This window comes from Nicotiana tabacum, chromosome 2, assembly GCF_000715075.1.
Source record: "Nicotiana tabacum cultivar K326 chromosome 2, ASM71507v2, whole genome shotgun sequence".
NCBI lineage: Eukaryota > Viridiplantae > Streptophyta > Magnoliopsida > Solanales > Solanaceae > Nicotiana > Nicotiana tabacum.
Window position 1 is genome coordinate 117462366 of NC_134081.1, and position 21460 is coordinate 117483825.

A 21460-nucleotide genomic window follows, 5' to 3' on the forward strand; every position below is an offset into this window, starting at 1 on the left:
CCGACTGTAGTGTACTCATACTACACTTCTGCACATTTTTGTGCAGAGATAGGTATTGGAGATATCGGACTCGGACAGAGGTTAGGGTGTGATCGTAAGGATTTAAGGTAGAGTTTCTTGGCCGTCGCAGTCCCTTGGAGTCTTTCCATTTTTATTGTACTGTCAACTCTTATCCGAACAATATTGTATACTCGATCCTTGAGATCATTGCATGTATTCAGTTAGAGTTCGTGACTCAGTATTATCAGTCATGTGAAGTTTTTATATTTATTTCCGCTTTTGGTTTCAGCACTTGTATTAAATTATATGTTTAAAAAAAATGGCTCGAAATGTAATTGTAATTGGTTTACCTAGTCTTAGAGACTAAGTGCCACCACGACGCCTGTGGTGGAATTTTGGGTCGTGAGATGTGAGCGACACCAAATCATGGTCAATCGCAAGCAATCGACGAAGCATACCAATTGTGACACCAAATCACGGTTAATTAACAAGCAATCGACGAAGCATACCAATTTCACAACAGAAAAATCACAGCAGTAGGCTAACGAGCGACGTCCAAAACAACAGGGTTGTCGGAAACTTAGCAGTCACTGGAGTTCGCATATTCCGTCCAGATTAAGAACTTATCTCGACAATCCCATAAGTTCTTCTTTTTCAGACCAATGACTCATGAACCAAGATCACTTTTTTTTGCTTTTTTACATGTCAAGATGTTCTCACTGACCTTGTTGCTTAACTTTTTGTTTTCTTGCTTCGACTTCTATGGCTTTTGACAGCGTCTCGATCTTCTTAGTTAGTGATTCCATAAGTTCTTCTTTTTCAGATCGAAGTTCGAGTATTCAGATATGTTTTAATTTTTTTTAATTGAGTAAATAAGTGACTTGACAACTGACATGGAAAAAATGGAATGGATCAGCTGTCACATTGGTCATCCGTTAGGGTTAGGGTTAGGGGTAGTTCCACTTACTTGACGGTAGGTCACACAGTGAAGGCGAAACATCAAGTTTGTTCTGCGTCAGCCTTTGTAAGTAACAGATGAAAATAAGTAAACTTTAGCAACCACGATTTCCAAAATTTTCAGAATAAACAAAATAGAGATCAATATATATAATCTCAAATCTTACCTTTTGAATGCATGTTCTACCATGGCAACTACCTATATGAATCGAAATTTGAGAAAGCAGCTACAATGGTAGATTCACTTTTCTCCTTTCACTTGCTGGAACCCAACAATAACTCCATACATGAATATCAAAGTCAAACCCTAACTCTAATCGTGAACCCAACTCTGTAACTTTCATTAAATGGAACAGGATAGATACAAAATGATGGGGTAAAGTTTTTGTCAATAAACTGAATCTGATAACTTTCACAAAAAGAATTTCCAAAACGTGCCTTGGATTATGCTGTACGGTTACCGAATTTTACTTTCACGATATGCAGTTAAATAAAAAAACTAATGAAAAAAAAACGTGGGAGTCCATTTTCTGGTATTGGAGTAATTTTAATTTTTTACTGTTCAATTTTCAAAAATATCGGTGGAACGTTAAATTCTTTAAAATTTTGTAAATTTTTTTTGAATCTCTAAATTTATCGGAGTTCTGTCTTAAAATTTTATTGTGACACTTGTCAAAATAACATCATAGATTTGCTTCGTCCTTTTATATATTATATATTAATAGATTCACTCATTTCCTAGCCCCAAAAATCTCACATATACAATCACTCAACATTTCTGTAAGCTGGAAAAAAATGTCGGACTATCTTCCGAAGGATGTTCTTGTAGAAATTCTATCAAAACTACCTGTAAAATCTCTAATTCACTGCACAACCGTATGCAAATCATGGTATTCGACAATCACAAACCCTAATTTCATTTCCGTACATCACAACACCCAAATAATCAGCAACAGCAATCGCCAACCTTTATTATTCGTTCGGCACTACAACATGTTTGACAGAGTCGAACGTTACGCGTTACACTTCGACGATGAAGATGAAAATGATTCCTCGGATGTTGATTCGTTCGCTGAATATCTCGAGCTGAAATGTCCAGAAAAGAGTCGTAGTGAGTATTTAAGAATCGTCGGTTGCTGTAATGGTCTTATTTGCCTTTCTGATGATTATGATAAATATACGGATACAGTGGTTTTATGGAACCCTATAATTCGGAAACATTTGAAGTTGCCCAGGCCTAATTTAGGGTATAATGGACGTGGGTCTTGTATTTATGGGTTTGGATTTGATGTTGCGAAGAATGACTATAAAGTTGTTAGAGCTGTTTATAATAGTACTGCTACTGAGGATTATAGGTTGCAGTTTCCACCAACTATTGAGTTTCTTGATAAATTGAGGGCAGTTAAATTCTTGGTTCCACCTGGAATTGAGGTTTATTCTTTGAATAGTGGGGTTTGGAAGAGCATTTCTGATGTGTGTCCTTCGTATATTTTGCATCAGAATCATTCTGTTTCGGCTTATCTTAATGGCGCTGTTCATTGGATTGCATCGAATTCGAGTGATGATGATGGTGGTGGTGGTGGTGGTAATGGTGATAGTAGCAATAGCAATAACAATAACAGTAGTAGTAGTAGTAGCAGCAGCAGCAGCGGTGGTGGTAAAAATAAAGATGATAGCTTTATTGTAGCATTTAATGTTGGAACTGAAAATTTTAGTGAAATACGTTTGCCAGATAGTGTTGCTGAGAGAAATGTAATGAAATTGGATGTGATGGTTATGGGCACGTCACTCACGCTAGTTGAGTATGAAAAGTTTTGGCAGAGTGATTATTGCTGGATATGGGTGATGAAAGAATATGGCATGGTGAAGTCTCGGAGTAGACTTCATAATATTGATTTGAGAGGAGGTTTCAGGAATGTTGTAGGATTTAGGACTCACGGCGAGTTATTGATTTCTGCCAGAATGGTAGGAATGGTTTCATACAACCCCAAGAAGAGAAGCATAAGCTATCTTGGAGTCCATGGCACCAATCGCTCATTTCACGGTGAGCCTTTCTTCGAGAGCCTGGCTTTAGTCGGGAAAGAAGATAGATTCGTAGAGCAGGCAAATTCGACTGCTGATGTTGTTCAAGAAGTTGGTTCTGTACTGGATAGCGGTGAAGATGTTACGGAGGAACATACATGATAGTTGATCCAGGTAAACTGTGGTCATAGTGATATCAAAGAGTAAAGTGACCTTAATGAAACATTTTTCTAGATTAATTGATCGTTTTAGAGGTGTTGTTCTTGCCATCTCATACAATGTGGACTCCTGTAAGCTGAGATTTATATGAAAATAATTATGTTTTCCTGTACATGTTAACGCTAATAGTTGTAATAAGGGTATTAGACAGTTCGTTGTATTTGTCATGGTTTTTAGGGATAGTCCCTACCTAAGAGGAAGGTAGTCTAGAAATTGGTCAATGGACATTTCTTCTTGTAAGATACGATGCTCAAAAAATTATATTCCCGCCATCCTATGTCTGCCAAATATTGGCATATTTGCTTCTTTCTTTGGTTGTGCAAATGGTTATGATATTATCTGGTGTATGCATATTTATTTCTTTATTTATTTATTAGGGTGAAATGATCTTTCAAGACTGAAAGGGACTTATATTTTGTGGTTCTACAGATCTACTTTGTATACGGAGAAGGTCGCATACTGGGGGAGCCTTTAAAAAGCTTGTAAGTCAATGGTTCATATAGTAAATTGACTAAATTCTACTTTTTGGTGACTTCACATCAAAAGGATTTCATGGCGGTTCTCATGTGGCTTCAAACAATTGTAGCTGGTCACATAAAGGACACTTCAGTTTTTAAATCTAAGGAGGCATGTTAGTGATCCAAAAAACTCCCGAGGTTCCTCCTGCTGCAACTTCACCCATCTACCTTTTCTGCCCCACTTCTCTAAGCATCATATGCCATGACCCCCTCTTCCCTGAAACTCCATTGCGGAACCTTTCTTCCTGATCCCCTCCAAGTACTGCTGTGTCCAATCCCTCCATTGTGTGTTAGGGTAAACTGAGCTGAAGAAACTGGTGGGAAGTTAGGGGAGATGTCGAGGGAAGCAGTATCGGCTGGATTACATGTCGTTCGGAAATTGGAGGAGTCCTGCGCAAAGAAGTGTACTGCTGCGTCCAAACCTCCATTGGGCGTTTGGGTAGACTGAGCTGAAGAAACTGGTGAGAAGTTAGGGGAGATGTCGAAGGAAGCAGTGTTGGGAGGATTACACGTCGTTCAGAAATTGGAGTAAGTGGGCAAAGAACTACTATCTCAGTTGAGATCTTCTATAAGTCTCTGGACTTCATAAGATGTAAGGAAATTCAAGACAAGTTGGGCAACTGCCTAATCAGTATCTTGACGAGCCAATGATATCCTTCTCCGCTTGGAGTTCTTGTTCATGTGTTATTATGTCTATGCTTGTTCTCCTTGATAATGGTCATCCTGTCTCCTGACATTGACATAAATCTTTCTCTCTGTCTCTCTATCATGTGTTGGCCACTCAAGGATGTAAACATTTTGTCTCATTTAGGCTACTGTTCTCAGGAATACTAGATTGTAGCAACACAACAGTTGGATGAAGATTTTATCGGAGAGGTTTACTGGTTCACGCCTTGGATTGTCAAGCGTCCTCATGTGATGCTAGCTTCTGGCATCGCCACCTGATCCAATGTTTCTATTTTCTTTTTATGACTAGTGAAATGTATTTGCATACTTGCTCAGTGTATATATCTAGGAAATTTAAGGGTTTTCTAATATATTTCTTGCAATGATGGGTCATGTAGGTCTTTTTGTTATTTATACGAAACAAAAGAATTCTCGGGCTACATGAATAACAGATTCTCACACCTCAAGCAGTGTTAAATGAGGAATATTCTGATGCAAGTTGTAATATATGTACTCATTGTCCAGCTAACTGTTGACGGGGACATGATTAGAATACCAATTCCCAGGCGGACAAAAATAACGCAATCACCTTGTCAGTTTGTGATGATTGATAATTGTATGCAAGTCTTGTCCCCTTATACCTGCAAAAGAGTCTTCATCTCTGAGTTTCTTACTTTGTTACTACTTAAGTATCTTCAGTTCTGATGCCTTGAGAGGATACCTAACAAAGGTTTCTGTGCTTTGTGAGTTCTGATTTTACTTTGTTCATGGACTCCAATCATGAAAGACAAAGGAAGCCGGCAGATGAGAGCAGAAATCTGATAGATAGTCTGCAAAATGAAATAGCACTTGACATAGTTTCAAGGCTTCCTATTTCATCTCTCATTCAGTTCAGGTTTGTATGCCAAACCTGGAACATGTTAACACATGATTCACGCCTTGTCGATCTGCACCTGTCTCGTGCATTGAAGATCAATCCATGTATCATCTTTAAGACTTACCATCCTCAAAAAGATCAGCTTTTCTTTGTTGAACTGTCTGATCATGATGATGATGAACGCACATTGAGAGAGATTCAGATTCCCTTTTCAACATCCATGGCTATATTTCAAATAGTAGGATCATGTAAAGGCCTGCTATGTCTATCTGGTGTCTATGACCATCAAGCTGTGTACATATACAATCCTTTCACCACAGAACACAAGAAGTTGCTACACTGTAATCATGCGGTTGAAGTGAATGAGGTGGTTTATGGTTTTGGATTTCATCCTGCTACTAACGAGTACAAGGTTATTAAAATAGGCTACTATCCTCATGTCTATTATGCAACTTGGTCTCCGGGAAATACACACGTTTATGATCTTCCACGATCAGAAGCTCATGTGTTCAGCCTAGGAAGCAATTCTTGGAGAAATTTAGGGGAATTACCTTACAAGCTTCATCATTCACCTGGGATTTTTGTCAGTGGAAGACTCCATTGGGTGACTAGATTTAACTGGCACCTTGATCGCCTTATCGTTTCCTTTGACCTATCTAATGATACATTTCAACAAGTTCCACGACCTGACTTCAATGTCAACTTATTTCATTGTAGTTATCATCTGGCTTCCCTCCGAGGGTGTCTTTGCGCGTGTTTATTAACCTCTAATGGAGACAACTTGGAAATTTGGATCATGGAAGAATATAACAAGAAAGAGTCTTGGGTGAAACAGTTCAATATTGGAGCTTCTACAATTGTTGGTCAAGATTTGTCACCCCAATCATATGACATTTGGAGGACTAGTTTGCAGAAGGGAACTGTTAAAGTGGTGTGCATACTTAAGAATGGTGACATCTTGCTAGATTGTCAAGGTGAGATTTTAATTGCCTATAGCATACATGAGAAAATTTTGAAGATCATAAGCATTTCTGGTATGCCCAAGTACTGTCAAGCAGTTGCTCATGTTGGAAGCCTTAATTGGATAGCTAACCCCACTTAGTTTGAAGTGGTAAAAAATGTCTCTGAATCCTTTTGCCAGAGAATTTTGTTGTGTGTCAACTGGCCATTCTTATCCTTTCTCTATGTATTATATGTTTCCTTAGCTTTTGGCTGTATGGACACATTGAAGAAATAAAGAAAACCATATTTTTCTTTTATCCTCTCTCAACTTTCATTAAGCTTTCCTTTGTTTAGCTTCTTTGTATTCCTGTGCTATCTTTGGTTTTAGCAGTTTCATTTTTTAACATAAATGCCTTATTAAACCTCCAAGAGGCTAAAACTCCTGAATTGGAAGAATGTGGAGTTCGATGGTTATGTTTATCCCAAATCGTAACAGAGCATAGACAGAGTAGCAACTAAAATATAATTACCTACCTACAAGGAAGGAAGAATCGGACTATAAAGTTCACCAGAAAAGGCAGTTTATGGTTTTATTTTATCTTTCATTTTTCTGTCCTTGGTGTCGTAGCAAATATGAGAAAATGGAGCAAGCTAAGATTTAAAATCAGTAGCTTAAACGATGTTCATTTTGACATTTACATTGCAATGCTTATCAAGATCTGCGCATTAGCTAAAATGGCTACACAAGTCGGATTCCTCTCTGATTCCTTTCAAATCACTCTCACAATTTCATTGCCCCTCAGTACTACCACAAGAAAATGTGCTAATTTTAATAGTCCCCTTGATGATATAGCACCTATCATCTTGTCCACCTCCAAATGAAAATCAGGATTACGATTGTTACGACCATCCCTGCATATTTGATCCATCGATCAGCACGATTCCTCTTCTCAATGAGTCTCATAACAGAATTTGATAGCCCCAAAGTGTTAAGCACATCCAGCGCTTTACGTTGAGCTCTCTGCAATAATGTTTAACAAAATGACCAACAGCTTAACCATAATGCTCGAGACTGACACAAACTTTAGAAAGTAATAACAGCTATAGTGACAAAAATAGTGTTTTAACAAAAGTAATAACTAATGTTGACCATCTTATATCATATGCAACTTTTCCATATTTAGCAAAGGGGTATTCTGCGGCGGGGCTTTTGCATCTATACCCGGTTTTGGGGTCACAATTGAACCTATACCTACTTTGCAAAAAAGTTTGCAAGCGTACCCACTTTACGATCAACTTCAGACTTATCGGGCCTGAAGTTAAAAAAAATTAGTCTGAAGTGAAAAAATTGCACTTCAAATGCACTTAAGGCCAAATAGGTCTGAAGTGCAACCAATGGTTTCATGCACTTAAGACTAATAAGTCTGAAGTGAAAAATTGCACTTCAGATTCACTTAAGGCCAATAAGTCTGAAGTGAAAATTTGCACTTCAGATGCACTTAAGGCCAAAAAGTCTGAAGTGCAACAAACGTTTTCATTCACTTAAGGCCAATAAGTCTGAAGTGAAAATTTACACTTCAGATGCACTTAAGGTCAAATAGGTTTGAAGTATAACTAATGGTTTCATGTACTTAAGGCTAAAAAGTCTGAAGTGCAACAAACGTTTTCATTCACTTAAGGCCAATAAGTCTGAAGTGAAAATTTGCACTTCAGATGCACTTAACGCCAAATAGGTCTGAAGTGTAACCAATGATTTCATGCACTCAAGGCCAATAAGTCTGAAGTGAAAAATTGCACTTCAGATGCACTTAAGGCCCAAAGGTCTGAAGTGCAACAAACATTTTGCTACACTTAAGGCCAATAAGTCTGAAGTGAAAAATTGCAATTCAGATGCACTTAAGGCCAAAAGGTCTAAAGTGCAACAAACGCTTTGCTACACTTAAGGCCAACAAGTCTTAAGTGAAAAATTGCACTTCAGATGCACTTAAGGCCAAAAGGTTTGAAGTGCAACCAACGTTTTTATGCACTCAAGGCCAAATAAGCCTCAAGTGCAAATTGCCCAGAAACAGAAAATTGTTCTTCGAATTATAACAATTCAATATAGGATTTAATACCTAAATCTACTCCAAATGAGCTCAAATTTGAAGCATAACCTCCAAATATCATCAGGAACAAACTCCAATTATCAATTTGTCAAAACACCAATAAATCTAATGAACCCATTTTGCAATTAAGAAAAAGAAGAAGAAGAAACCCTAAGTAATAGTAAAAAATAAAGCGTCATAACAGCTCGCCATTGTAAAACATCATAAACAACATTAAAATATGTCCACAACCACCATATAAAATCATTGTCACCCGAAGAAGAAGAAGGAGGAGGAGAAGAAAACGAAGGAGAAGGAGAAAGAGGCCTGAAGTTGTTTAAAAAGTGGGTACAAGTTAAAACTTTTTTAAAAAGTGGGTATAGGTTAAATGGGGGCGACCAAATAGGGCGCCCCATGCAATTTTTACCTCTGCGGCCCTGTTGATTTAAAAAGCAAAGCTATGCGGCCCAAACTCAAATGAACAAATTTCCCCTTTCAACCAGGAATCCAGACCCAAAAGTTTTGGAAAATACTCTTGCAGCCAGAGCTTGAACAACAGAAACCTAAAACAAAGAGGAGCATTTAGCTCTCCTTACTTTACACTTTTGCTTTGCCACCACATTTCTTCTTTTTGCTATAAAGAGTCGGTACTAAGGAGCAAAACTCGATTAACCATCCCTTTTAATTATTTTCAAGTCCGGATAGAAAAAAATCTCTATATCATATTTCTGTTCAATCTCTAAATTCTTTTTTTATCGATCTCTAAATTCTATTAACAAAACATGGAGGAACAAGCTAATATACATCGACTTATTCACCGTCCTGTCTTTGAGCCACATATAGCTAGTGAAAAGTTATATAATTTGGAACAATAAGATAGCATAATGGCATCATCAAACAGGCATCATTTTCCCACTTTCCAAGCAAAAGAATCCCCAGCATGTTTCAGCATTTAAATCTCATATCAAGGAAGTAACAAACAAAACAAGTTTCTATGCTATACAGTATGTAAAGGAGTAGTCTCTGTTGAAAAGTACCTTCAAACGATCCCTTTGCTCACTATATTTAGACAGAATGGCCACACCTGTTGCCAACGTTTCTTCCATCATTCTTGATGACCTACGAGCAGATTGCATCGCCTGTGCTTCGTCATCGAAAATCCTCAGAACATGGGATGAATCACCATTCTAAAACAATAAATAATCCATTAGAAGGAAACATCAGAGTATCATAATAAAATTTTATAACACCTGTAAGAAAACAATGCCATACAGCTCTCCCTATCAGTTCTGCTCTTTCCCGGGCTTCTTGCATACGCCGCTGATGTCTTAAATTGTATTTATCCAAACTAGCTTTCAAAGAGTCAGCTTCTTCAGCCACTTGTTCCACTTTTCTGCACAAGGAAGACATAAATACAGCATTGAGCATGCACTGAAGAAGCTCCAAAAAAGCATGACCTTCTGTTTACTTCCAGACTATACAGTCAACTTAATCAGCCACTCCTTAATTCAGCAAACAGGCACATCAATTATTGCAAGCTAATATACATCGACTTATTCACCATCCCGACAAAGCGCGCTTAAGCCCTGAAGCGAGGCTCAAAACATGTTGAGCGCTTCGCCTCGCTTAGCAGGCACTTCAGTGTTGTCATCAAGGCTCTAAGACATACTTTTCCTTGCCAATGAGCGTAATCCTGAAGAGGGACACTAAACAATTGATATTTTACTTTATCATAAATTTTCTTCAATTTCTTTGTCCATATATTTGGTATTCATGCTTATAGATATTAGTCGTGGACTACACATACATATTTGTTATTTTTCTCCATTTTCGCCTTTTTTCATTAAAACCCACACTTTATTTGTGCTTTGCGCTTAAAGCCCTAACAGACGTTAGAGCTTTTTTGCGTTTTTCGCCTTTAATAACACTGCTTCTGGACCATTTTCGCATAACTCCGTTATATGCATATATAGCTTCTCTTATGTCATCCTAGAAGAGCTATTCCAACAATCCAGTGACTTGACTTCTTCTTTTATTTGGATGAAATTAACCTCTCTTTTTTTTTTTCAAGGAGTGGCCTGCAACTAATTTAATCGTAGCCAAAGAGCTTTGTAAACCTAGACTAACATAGAATATCCAAAGTCACCCATCTAAATCTGCAGCCATCCTTCGAAAGGCGCTAACTGGGTGGATACACATTCTTCCAATTCATTTAGTTCAACGGCACCTAAAAGGATGAAAAGCAGTGGGGGACTGATTAATTTTCTCAAGTCCCTTCAAAGTGGCTTTTCAGTTCTTTATCTAGGAAAATGATTTTTTATACTTGAATCACCAAATTATACAAAAGTAGACACCAAGCGAAGTTGTTCACTGAACATTACAAAAAGGAACCTATATGAGATTTTAAGCCTCATTTATTAAGACAAAAACACAGTAACTCAGGCATTGTAGACTACATTTCTAATGTCAAACCTATTCATATTCCACATTAAAAAGTGTACCTCATCAACTGAAAGGACAACCAAATAACCCGGGCGATGCAGACTAACAACTGTAAAGTGAAATTCAGCATTTAAAGAAAAGGAAGAGTTGGAGAATATGAAGTTATGTCAGCTTAAAAATAATTAAGATTCAGCTCCTCTGTAAGCCTCTTTACCAGTTTCCCTCAGTTAGGACTCAAATTTTACATGGGAAATGATCTTAACTAGAGTTTGAAGCCGTAAAAAAACAGCTTCCAAATTTAAACAAACTCAAACGGTGAAACAAATAACTTCGGTTAGCTCTATCTACTCTTACAATAAAGACGAAACCTAATACTTGGAAGGAGAACAACAACAACAACAACATACCCAGTATATTCCAACATGTGGGGTCTGGGGAGGGCAGTGTGTACGCAGACCTTACCCCTACACCTAGCGAAGCTAGAGTATACTTAGAAGGAGAACAAAAGGGAAAAAACAGAAGCAAAAATTCGAGGGAGAAAACAAAAGAGAAAAAATTAGAGCAGCAAAATGAGTAGAATACTTTATTTTCATATTCTTAACTAAGTTGAAGGATTAACCCGAAAGAATGTCAAAGTACAAGCTAAAATAGCTTAGATCAAATAGTAACCAAGTGTCTAAATTCTATGAATTCATCTATTCACAACTCTTAGATCATTTGGTTTCCTTTATCCATAATTTAGTTAGCTGAATTTTCAAGGCGGTTCTGAGCCTTAACTCTGTTATGAGAAGAGAAAAAAATTGCTACAAGTGTCATAACCTTTTTATGTTTTCAGTTTAAATCTACATATTGCTAAAGAAAGCGGTAAGATCATTCCATTCAACAATTCTCATCCTCTCCTCCTCGTTTCATCCAGCTGCCATAAATTTGTTGGGATTCTTTGTCATTCGTTTCTCAGTTTTGACCATATTTACTCCATTTGGCATTACATATAGAACTTGCATTGCTGTATCTCTCAAATTAAATTTTCTCCTTAACTGACGCTTTACCTTGGGATCTCAATCCAAATGCTTTAATTTGATCACAAAATACCTAGTCTTCTGGCACTAAACTTTTACACAATACATCCACAATGCACTGGATTTTCCGATCTGATAATAAGATCTTATAAGTATTCAACAAGCTAGATTTTCAAACATTTTCACCTTAGTCGAAGAAATCAACCACACTAGACCATAAATCGCACAAACGTCGAACATCAAATTCAACTTATCAATCAACTGCGTTTCAATCCCAACCTAGTTGTATCAGCAATATAAATCCTCGTATACATTCCGCTCATATCATTCCATTACTACATAATTTGTATTTTTAAGCAAACCAATAATCACAATATCGGAGATCAAAATTCAACGATAAAGTATTAAAATAAAGGCGTACCTTTTCCAGAGATCACGCTGGGATTTGGCAGGTATAGATCGCCAGAGAAGTTCCATTTCGGAGCAAAGAGACTGGATCTGAGCGATATCTTTCCTTACGGCGTCAAATGATTGTTCCGAAGGATCGACTATAGCGGTGCTCGAAGATGACGATGGGATGGAAGATGAAGAAGAAGAAGAAGAAGTGTACTCGAAACGCTCGAGCTTCTCTAAACCATCTCGAGACTTGAGTAAGAGCCGCCTGGAGCTTTGGTAAAGTTCCGATAAACTTCCACCGCCGGCGACCGAATTTCCTTCTCCGATCCCAACCGCCATTGCCATGGTTCTCACGTGTCTTTTGAGAGCTTCAGCTTTTGATCGATGAGAATTTCGGTGTAAATTTAGAATATTATAGAAGAATACCCTTATGTATTTTTCGGTATACAAAATTAGGCCTTCACAAGGTGGTAATCTAATTTCGCACACAGTACTAATTATGCAGGTTATAATGCAAGAATTTTTAAATGCATAATTAATATTGAAGATATATTTAATTATTACTAGTATTATGATACGCACTATACTATTTCAAGTGGTAAAGACTTTTAAAAAAAACATAAAAATATTGTATTAAAATATTGTGCTTTAAGTTATAAAATAAAAGTGCATATTCCTGAAAATGATGAATATTGATCTCATAGGCATCACTTAATAAAGAAGAAACTGCCACAAGAAAAATTCCCAATCATCAGTCAATACATTTAACTAAAAGATTATTGCATATTATAATTTTATTGTATAATAAAATAGATATAAATTAGTATCATATTAAGTGGGGATGGTATCATACAGTCACGCTTGCTTTTAGCTCGTAGTTTCACTCTTACTTTTGCCTTACCTTCTATTATATTAGTAAAGGGCGAATGGGGGGCGTGTGCAATAGTTTTCTCACTTTCTCTCGATCGCTTCAATGCCTATAATTTGAGAGATTAGAGGAAATCCCTTTCTTGAATTCGAAGACGCAACACAAATAATGACTCTCTTCGCCGGAATATCAGCAGGTTAGACAACTCTCATTGTGAAATTTATATAAAAGATATCTTTCGTTCTCATCTTTGTAATTTTGATTCATTAGGCAATGGAATGGAAGTATCAGTTTGTTTATCTTCCTTTAATAAATAGTTAATATATGGTTAAATATATTTGCAATTATTGATTTCTCACTACATATAAAACATTGTTATATAATCTATCACTATCCTCTTACAGTTTAGTCTGTATAGCAAATTTAGGAAAGAAAATTTAATAATTGAGTGTGTCTTTTGACCGGATCTTTTATCAAGTTAAAACATGCCTAAAATAAACATGACATGCAGAATTAGAAAATTCCATGATCAATACAAAAATAAAATAAAAAAAACGCAAAGAATAGAAAAACGAAAAAGAAACAAAAAATACACATACTATCTTCACTCTAGTGCTTCAAAGAATCTGGAGAACATATAGACGTTATTAATGAATTAATAAACCTTAACAAATAGAGAATCAACCAACAAATAGATTCTATAATCAATACCTCTTTACATATCAATACTATGAAGACACAAAGATTCTATATGAAAGATACACAAGAGTTTAACATAGACAAAAAGATCAACTTTTACTTCATAACAAAGGAAAACTAAAGATTCCAAAAAGAAAAAGATCCAAACTTTAGATCAAGAACCAATTGATTAGTACTGATGTTTTGGTTGGAGGAAACCAACTTAACTTGCGATACCAGTACATGTAATAATTTTATATGCTAGACTTTGACGAGGACTCAACAATCGTATTTTTTTTCTAGTTGATACTACTTGATGGAAGTTATTGTTGTACTAAATTGTTGACAAAGGCAATATTTATGTAGAATTTTATTATTTTTGGTTAAGGATTTATTGTGCTGCCAAAAAAAAGACTCCAAAATGTCTAAACCTAAAAAAGTTATAAATATTAGGGAAATAATTAAATGTCTAATCCTAAATATTAGAAAAATAATTAAATATTTAATTCTAAGTATTAGAGAAATAAATAAATGACTATTTTATCTAGTGTAAAATCTATTTTTAATGGGTAAAAAAGGCAAACGACATTTCGCTAAGGGCCTTCGTGCTTTTAATAAAGTATAGATAAATATAGAATAGATATAGATATATAAATTAATTAATCGAAAAGGAAGATTTGATCTTTAAATCTTTGTATTATTAGTATAAGTATCCTTATAATCTTACTCCACATTTATCTCGCTTATAATAATACCTAAATGAAGGGCCGGATTCATAATGCAACATACGAGTTCATGTGAACTCAATATATGTATCCTCTATATTAAGAAATTTATTAAACACTATAAATATTTAATGGTGAATTCATAAACTTCATCTTGCAAGTATTATTTAATAATCAAACGTTGTACTAAATTTTGTTGTGATATTATTTTCCTTATGTGATCAACTAATTATTATATGGAAATTTTATGTTGGATATTAATTATTCCAAACTACCAACCAAACGACCCCTTAATTAAGCGCAAAATACAATTCATACGGAATTTAGGCATGCTTTCGAGAATCAAATAAAATACATAGTTATCTCAATCCACGGGTCAAACTAATACCAGGCAACAATACTTAGTTCAATTCATAGCATGAATCTAAACAAAAGTAGCTCGGAATCCTTTTCTCAACAAATCTCACAGCTACGCTCACAAGTCCCAAAGTAACATGGGTAATTACCTGACTCCGGAGGGACAAATCCATAATCCAAGCGTCGATCATTATATAAATAATGATCATTAATCAATTGTTCTGTGGTGGAACCCGATCCAAATCATAACCTCATCAATCCAATAATATCCGCTCAAGTGTCTGCAGTGCTAAAATCATCAACTTTCATCAATAACCACTTATTCACTCATGCATATGTGTAAGAAACAATATAATAAAGGGCACAACACGTGATAGTAAGAATGCGGAGAAAAAGCTCAAATGGCTACAATGGGTCACTTTGAATAGATGTTATTTTTACTTCTTTTTTTTTCTTTTACCTAAGCAATACTATCAAATATACGAATCACCATGATCACATCATCTCTTTTGCCTAATGAAAAACTCAAACAAGTCCCAAGCACTGAATTCACGGTCGAGTTAAACAACTGGATTAAATCGGATCGTATCACATACTTTAGTTTACCTTGCATTTATGTAATATTCTCATGTATTTGAACTCGTGACGCCTTTAGTAAGACAACGACGACAACTCCTACCATACGCAAGTATTAAATTAGGAGAATATCAAATCTCTTTCTTGTTGCTTCACTCTTCTTTATTTTGAATTTAATCCTCCGTATCTTAATTAGAATTTAGCCTAGTGCTTTTATCTGTTTAAGTAATACAATGAACAACTGAGATAACACATGCCCGTTTGTCCATCAGAAATTTTTCCTTTTTTTTCAAAAAAATAATAGTAATTCAAAAATGTGTTTGTCCATGAAATTTTGCAAGTTTTTTAAAAAAATTCGAAAATGAGTTTTTCAAAAACTACTTTTTCAAAAATTTCTCTTTCCCCACTCACAAATCTGTAATATTTTTTCAAGTGAAATGCATGTCCAAACATAATTTCAAATTTCAAATACAATTTTTCAACTTAACTCCAAATCTTATTTTTTTCCAAAAATTACAATTTTTATGTCAGACGCCTACTAAATCTTTGTAAGAATACAATTTTCACTCTTTTCTACTTGGTACAAAAACAGCAGAAGTGAAGATGTCTTGTTATTCATTTAGTCTTTTTATATGCTACCATGTTGAAGTTGGCAACTCTAGCTATCAATTGGAAAGCTGTGAGATTTTTAAAGTTTCAAAATTAGAATCTCTTCTAATAAAATATTAAAACAACTTTAGTAAAAAACAAATTTTATTGGTTTACCCATCATGTGAAGCCTGGATAGCATCCCACTACATCAAATAACACCAAAATATTTTACAAAAAATTGTGCATATTTTACATTATAAATCTAGATAACTGTCAGTGAGCACCACTATCCCCACCACCCTCTCCAAACCCCCAAAGCAAGTCTCTCTTACTTTGCTACGGAGGAGAAGTATGTCAATTATCCCAAGAGTTTTTCTTCCTCTACTGCTTTTGATGTTTGTTACAAAAAATTCAGGTAAAACTCAACTTATTTGCATTCAGAAGATTAAGTTTTAGATTTAGTATCCTTTGATAGTCTCATTTTGTTTTCTTAAGCTAAGGGTCTATCGGTCAAGTTGTCTCCGTGTGACCTATAGGTCAGGGGTTCGAGCCGTGAAATCAATCACTGATGCTTGCGTCAAGGTAGGCTGCCTACATCACACCCCTTTGGGTGCGGCCCTTCCACCGACCCTGCGTGAACGCGGGATTCTTTGTGCCCTAAGATGAGGGTCTATTGGAATCAACCTCTCTACCTCACACAAGGTAGAAGTAAAGTATGTGTACACGCTACCCTCCCTAGATCCCACCTGTGGTATCACACTGGGCATGTAATAGTTTGTTATTATTGATAGTCTCATTTTATTTTCGCCTTTTCTTTTATTTTCAAATATGGATGAAAATAGTGAATGGACAGCTAGAAGAATGGTGCATAGCAGATGAGCAAACACCAGACAATGAGTTGCAGGTGGCATTAGATTGGGCATGTGGAAAAGGGGGTGCAGATTGTAGCAAGATTCAAAAGGACCAAGTTTGCTATTACCCAAATACTGTGAAAGACCATGCTTCTTATGCCTTTAATAATTACTTTCAGAAGTATAAGAAGAAAGGTGGAAGTTGTTTCTTCAATAATGCTGCTATGATTACTCAAGTTGATCCTAGTAAGTATCTTAGTCCTTATTCTGTTTTCATTCCTTCTCTGCAAACGTAAAAAATATGCATAGCATCTTTTGCAGAGTTGCCTTTTATAAATTTAAAACAGTATATCTAAGAGGAATTCTTAGTTCAATATCCAAATACACCAATGACATCTAGTTTAGAATAAATTGAAAAAGCAAAGTAAAAGGAAAAACCTATCTTGTGTCTAAAGGAATGTCTAGGTCATGCTATCACATGAAAGCGTATCCAAAAGTAGAAGAGTCTGGGAAATCTCAGTAGCTCAGTTGGTTTGTCATGTGAGCTTTCACCTTGTTGGTGAGGAGTTTGATTCTCCGCCTTCTAATCCTCTCCCCCATTTCCCCTTCCCTTATGTATAAAAGGGCAGCCCGGTCACTAAGCTCCCGCTATCTGCGGGGTCCGGGGAAGAGCTGGACCATAAGGGTCTATTGTACGCAGTCATTTCTGGAAGAGGCTGTTTTCACTATATATAATTTTTTTTTTAAAAAAGACTCCAAGTCTCCAACCATGTTAAAGTTTAAAGAGAAAAAGAGACCATGAGCCCATGTGAAACCCTTTATGCTAAGCTCAGCATGGATCTGCATCATCTTATATACTATCCTGTGTTATTAGGTAACTTTACTTTTATTAGTAATTGCTTTTTATTTTTATTTTTTTCACTAATTCCATACTTGGTATAAAACCACATCAGCTAACTTTTACATTTTGTTTGGTTACAGGTTATAATTCTTGCCATTACGAGTATATGCCCTAGTGCTTATTGCTTTTCAATCTGTTAATGCCAAGTTGAGGTTCATCATTTAAGCCAAGAAAGATAGTCCCGGGCATTAACCAGCTGACTATATTCTGGATTTTGAGTAATTGGAATTCAATATGTTGTACCCATTTTTGCTACTGAAAGTCTGAGATATCAGCTGCTTGTCATGCAATAGTGACATGCACTAATTTATCATTATTTGGTGCTTCTTTACTCATACAATGCAATTTCAGCTTGTCCTTGTAAACAAACTAAAATTCATATTTAAAACAAAATACGAGTTAAATGAACTCAACTGTCATACCTCGGCTTAATTGACCCGGGTGACTCCGCTTGCTATACAGATAAAACTCAGGCTCATGCACCATTATAAATCAATATCAAAGCCTGAATTTATTGTTAACTTCGTATTAGGAAATTTCAAAATCAATTTTGGTGCTTAATACCAACATACATGAGCGAATAGTCTATATGAAGCATACAGTATATTGAACTTAATATCTCTTTTACACATTCAAGAACTGTCAAATGATGCTTACAGGAAATTTCCACCAGTTTCATTCCTGTTGATTGAAAGTGAAACAGGGAAGTGTCACGCGCAAGTCTGATTCACAACGCGCTCATTAAATCTGCAGTATCAATCAAGTTTAGTAACTTCAAGTTCGATGTGGTAAGTCTGGACATTCATTCTCCTAAAACAATAAACTTGCCCAAGCAGCAATAAACGCAAAGCCACCGAAGGGAGCTAAGGTTGAGTATTTCCTGTCTTCGAGAAGTGCAACTGCATAGCACCTGCAGACCAACCAGCATTTTAGTTTTGTCAAGAAACACTCAGTTACTAAAGTGAAGATGTATTGACCACCAAATGTTGAAAGTTTGTTTAAGATCACATATGATCCAAATACCTCATTCACAAGTAAATACATACTACAATATTTTATCAACATTCAGGTACCCCAAAAAAATAAATCTCATGAATAAAAATGGTGGATATGATCATTCAGGCACCATCAGTAGACCATGAACATTATGTTTTCATGTACATTTTCTACAAACCAAGTATTGCTAATTAACAGCAAACACCAAAGGATGCCAATTATGAGCAATCATTCAATCAACTACTCCTTCAATTCCAAACTAGTTGTGTTTGCTTTTAGATGGGAGATAGAAAAATAGAAGAGTAATGAACTAATTATAGAAATATCTCCCTCTATCTCTAAGGTTCACTAATTATTTGATGTCTTTTTGTATGTGTTGTGTTGAAGGAGGATGACTCAATGACTATTCGTTCGCCGGAACCAAAAGCAAAAATTAATCCTTTGTATTCATTCTGCTCTATTCAGGCAGAGTTCGTTCTGAAACTAAATAATTTTTCTTTTAAAACAAATTTTCTTTGAAACAAGAAATCTCTAAACCTCACATATCATACACGGGCATACGGTCTCTATCCTAAATAAGAAGATTCTAACTAAGATAATTATACTCTATCATTCCGTCTTCTATGACATTATTGTTACCATTTAGAGAGTCATATAAGCTTTCCTTTGACCAAGATTTGCTTAAACATTTTCAGAATACTTTAAAATTTTTAAAACTATGATCTATTATATTTCTTACTATATAGTTTTGAATTTTTTTCTTAAAACTCCATACTTTGTCCGAATTTAACCAGAGATTGGACAATTTGACTTTCATATGCCAAACCACCCTTCATTTGGTTAGGCGAGAGTACTTCAATTTGCATAACACTGCAAATTTCAGGGTGAATTTATTTAACTAGACTTCCACTCAATTTAGTGTCAATCATCTTACAAATTCAGGGGAGTCTTGGCGTAACTAGTAAAGTTGCTATCATGTGGTCACGGATTCGAGCCGTAGAAACAGCCTCTTGCAGAAATGCAGGGTAAGGCTGCGTACAATAGACCCTTGTGGTCCGGCCCTTCTCCGGACCCGCGCATAGCGGGAGCTTAGTGCACCGGGCTGCTATCTTACAAATTCGCATATAGATTTATTCACAGATACTCTCACCTAGATAAAACCTAGAAAAAGATCCTTTTGGCATTCGTATTATAGAAGTTGGACAATGTGACAAAATCAAACCACTGAACTAGAAGTCCTTACGTTCCAGAGAAAGCGATAATTCCACCAGTTAGCAGTCCTCCAAACTACAACCAAAATGAGGAAGAGGGAAAAAAAACAGATTATATCCATCACCCAGCAAAGTTGAAGGCTTTAAATAGGTCACAAAGATAAATATGCTGTTAGGAAACTCACAATGTTTGGATGTTTAGTGATAGGAGCAGAAACAAGGGCAGCAGTGTGAACCAAATGGTACAGTGATGCAGTATTCCACACCTTTAATTACCAATTGCAACAAAATAATCCAAAAATTAGAAAAAAAATTCCCTACACTAAATGATGGAAAAAAGAATTTTCATCTAAAAAAATTGGGAAAAAAGAGAAAAGAAAACAAGAACCTCTTTGTAAGTGGGATTTTTGGGCTTGAAGACATGAGCTCCATAAGTTCCTAACCCAAGAGCAGCTACACCTGTTTTCCACAGCTTACAATTTTCTAAGTTAAAAATTCTTTAAACCCAAAAAAGATTTTTCAAGATAGGAGCTATGACAAATGCAAAACATAAGAAATTGACATGGTGGAGTATCCAAAGAGAAGTAGTTTTACCAGAAATAGCAGCAACTTTGTGCCAGATTTGAGGATTCATTTTTGGTTTTTCTTTGTCACGCCAACTGGTTTTGATCTTCTCAACTTTCTTCAAGTTCGGTCGTCGTAGCATAAAGTCGTTGCCTCTATTGATTCCTCCCTTAATTCACATATCGCTAGCCCATTTTAGGAAGGTGTAATTCGTACTATGTACTACCAGCAATAAAATAAACCTATTTGACTATCTCCCAAATAAGTAATTATTGTAAGAGAAAAAGTATAGACTGTTATAAAATAAAGACTGTAAAGTAAAGATAAGTATAGAGAGAAACTGATATATTATTTAAATTTCAAACTTCTCTATATAATGAACTGAATTCTCCTCTATTTATAGAAGAAAGGAAGCTGCTGTGTAAGCTGCTACTGCAAACTATTGTGTAAGTTGCTACTGCAAGCTTCTGTGTAAGCTGCTTGTAAGCTTCTGTGTAAGCTGCTTGTAAGCTGCTGTGTAAGCTGCTTGTAAGCTGATGTGTAAGATATAGATAATCTTCTATCATTGGTAATATTTATCCATAGCGGAGTACCGAAAGGATAAGCTTCTTTAGGAGGCTTATTTCCAATAGAGTACTAAATAGATAAACATATTTATGGCGGAGTCTCATATGGATAAACTTCTTCAGGAAGCTTATTTACAACGGAGTACTAAATGAACATCCATAATATAATATATTCATAACACTCCCCCTTGGATGTTCATTAAAAGATAATGTGCCTCGTTAAAACCTTACTAGGAAAAATTTCGTGGGAAAAAAATCCTAGTGAAGGAAAAAGAGTACACATATTTAGTAATACGCATTGCTAACTGCCTCATTAAAAACCTTATAAGGAAAACCATGTGGGAAAAAATATTAATAAGAAAAAAAGAGTACATCGCGTATTTTACTCCCCCTGATGAAAATCTTGTTTCAAATATTTAAGTCTCCGCATTCCA

The 21460-nt window shown here is 35.8% G+C and overlaps 5 protein-coding genes across 6 annotated transcripts; 3 read left to right on the top strand and 2 right to left on the bottom strand.

The window, feature by feature from the left end:
• The first annotated feature begins 1682 nt into the window (after positions 1–1682).
• LOC107769817 (F-box/kelch-repeat protein At3g23880) lies at positions 1683–4824 on the top strand. Its single transcript, XM_016589074.2, has 2 exons — positions 1683–3153; positions 3628–4824. Exon 1 carries the CDS (start codon positions 1753–1755, stop codon positions 3139–3141), a length of 1389 nt encoding a protein of 462 aa, XP_016444560.2. The 5' UTR covers positions 1683–1752; the 3' UTR covers positions 3142–3153; positions 3628–4824.
• A 168-nt stretch (positions 4825–4992) lies between these two features.
• Positions 4993–6518, top strand: LOC107769827 (F-box protein At3g07870-like). Its single transcript, XM_016589085.2, has one exon. The coding sequence runs from the start codon at positions 5150–5152 to the stop codon at positions 6359–6361; it is 1212 nt and encodes a 403-aa protein (XP_016444571.1). The 5' UTR covers positions 4993–5149; the 3' UTR covers positions 6362–6518.
• Positions 6519–6765: 247 nt separating this feature from the next.
• On the bottom strand, positions 6766–18485 carry LOC107769819 (membrin-11). Of its 2 annotated transcripts, XM_075238155.1 has the most exons (6): positions 18347–18485; positions 18112–18194; positions 12168–15051; positions 9558–9678; positions 9323–9472; positions 6766–7222 (listed from the first exon to the last, which is right to left on the bottom strand). In XM_075238155.1, the coding sequence occupies exons 3-6, from the start codon at positions 12485–12487 to the stop codon at positions 7061–7063; spliced, it is 753 nt and encodes a 250-aa protein (XP_075094256.1). In that variant the 5' UTR covers positions 12488–15051; positions 18112–18194; positions 18347–18485; the 3' UTR covers positions 6766–7060. The 2 variants fall into 2 exon arrangements, with proteins under 2 accessions (XP_075094256.1, XP_016444561.1); XM_016589075.2 differs by lacking the exons at positions 18112–18194; positions 18347–18485 and having other exon boundaries at positions 12168–12516; positions 14920–15051.
• Positions 16154–18005, top strand: LOC107769821 (PLASMODESMATA CALLOSE-BINDING PROTEIN 5-like). The gene is made up of 3 exons (XM_016589079.2): positions 16154–16352; positions 16780–17034; positions 17770–18005. Exons 1-3 carry the CDS (start codon positions 16289–16291, stop codon positions 17802–17804), a joined length of 354 nt encoding a protein of 117 aa, XP_016444565.1. The 5' UTR covers positions 16154–16288; the 3' UTR covers positions 17805–18005.
• Positions 18226–20686, bottom strand: LOC107769820 (uncharacterized). The gene is made up of 5 exons (XM_016589076.2): positions 20491–20686; positions 20285–20355; positions 20082–20162; positions 19929–19972; positions 18226–18599 (listed from the first exon to the last, which is right to left on the bottom strand). Exons 1-5 carry the CDS (start codon positions 20600–20602, stop codon positions 18500–18502), a joined length of 408 nt encoding a protein of 135 aa, XP_016444562.1. The 5' UTR covers positions 20603–20686; the 3' UTR covers positions 18226–18499.
• Between the last annotated feature and the right edge of the window lie 774 nt (positions 20687–21460).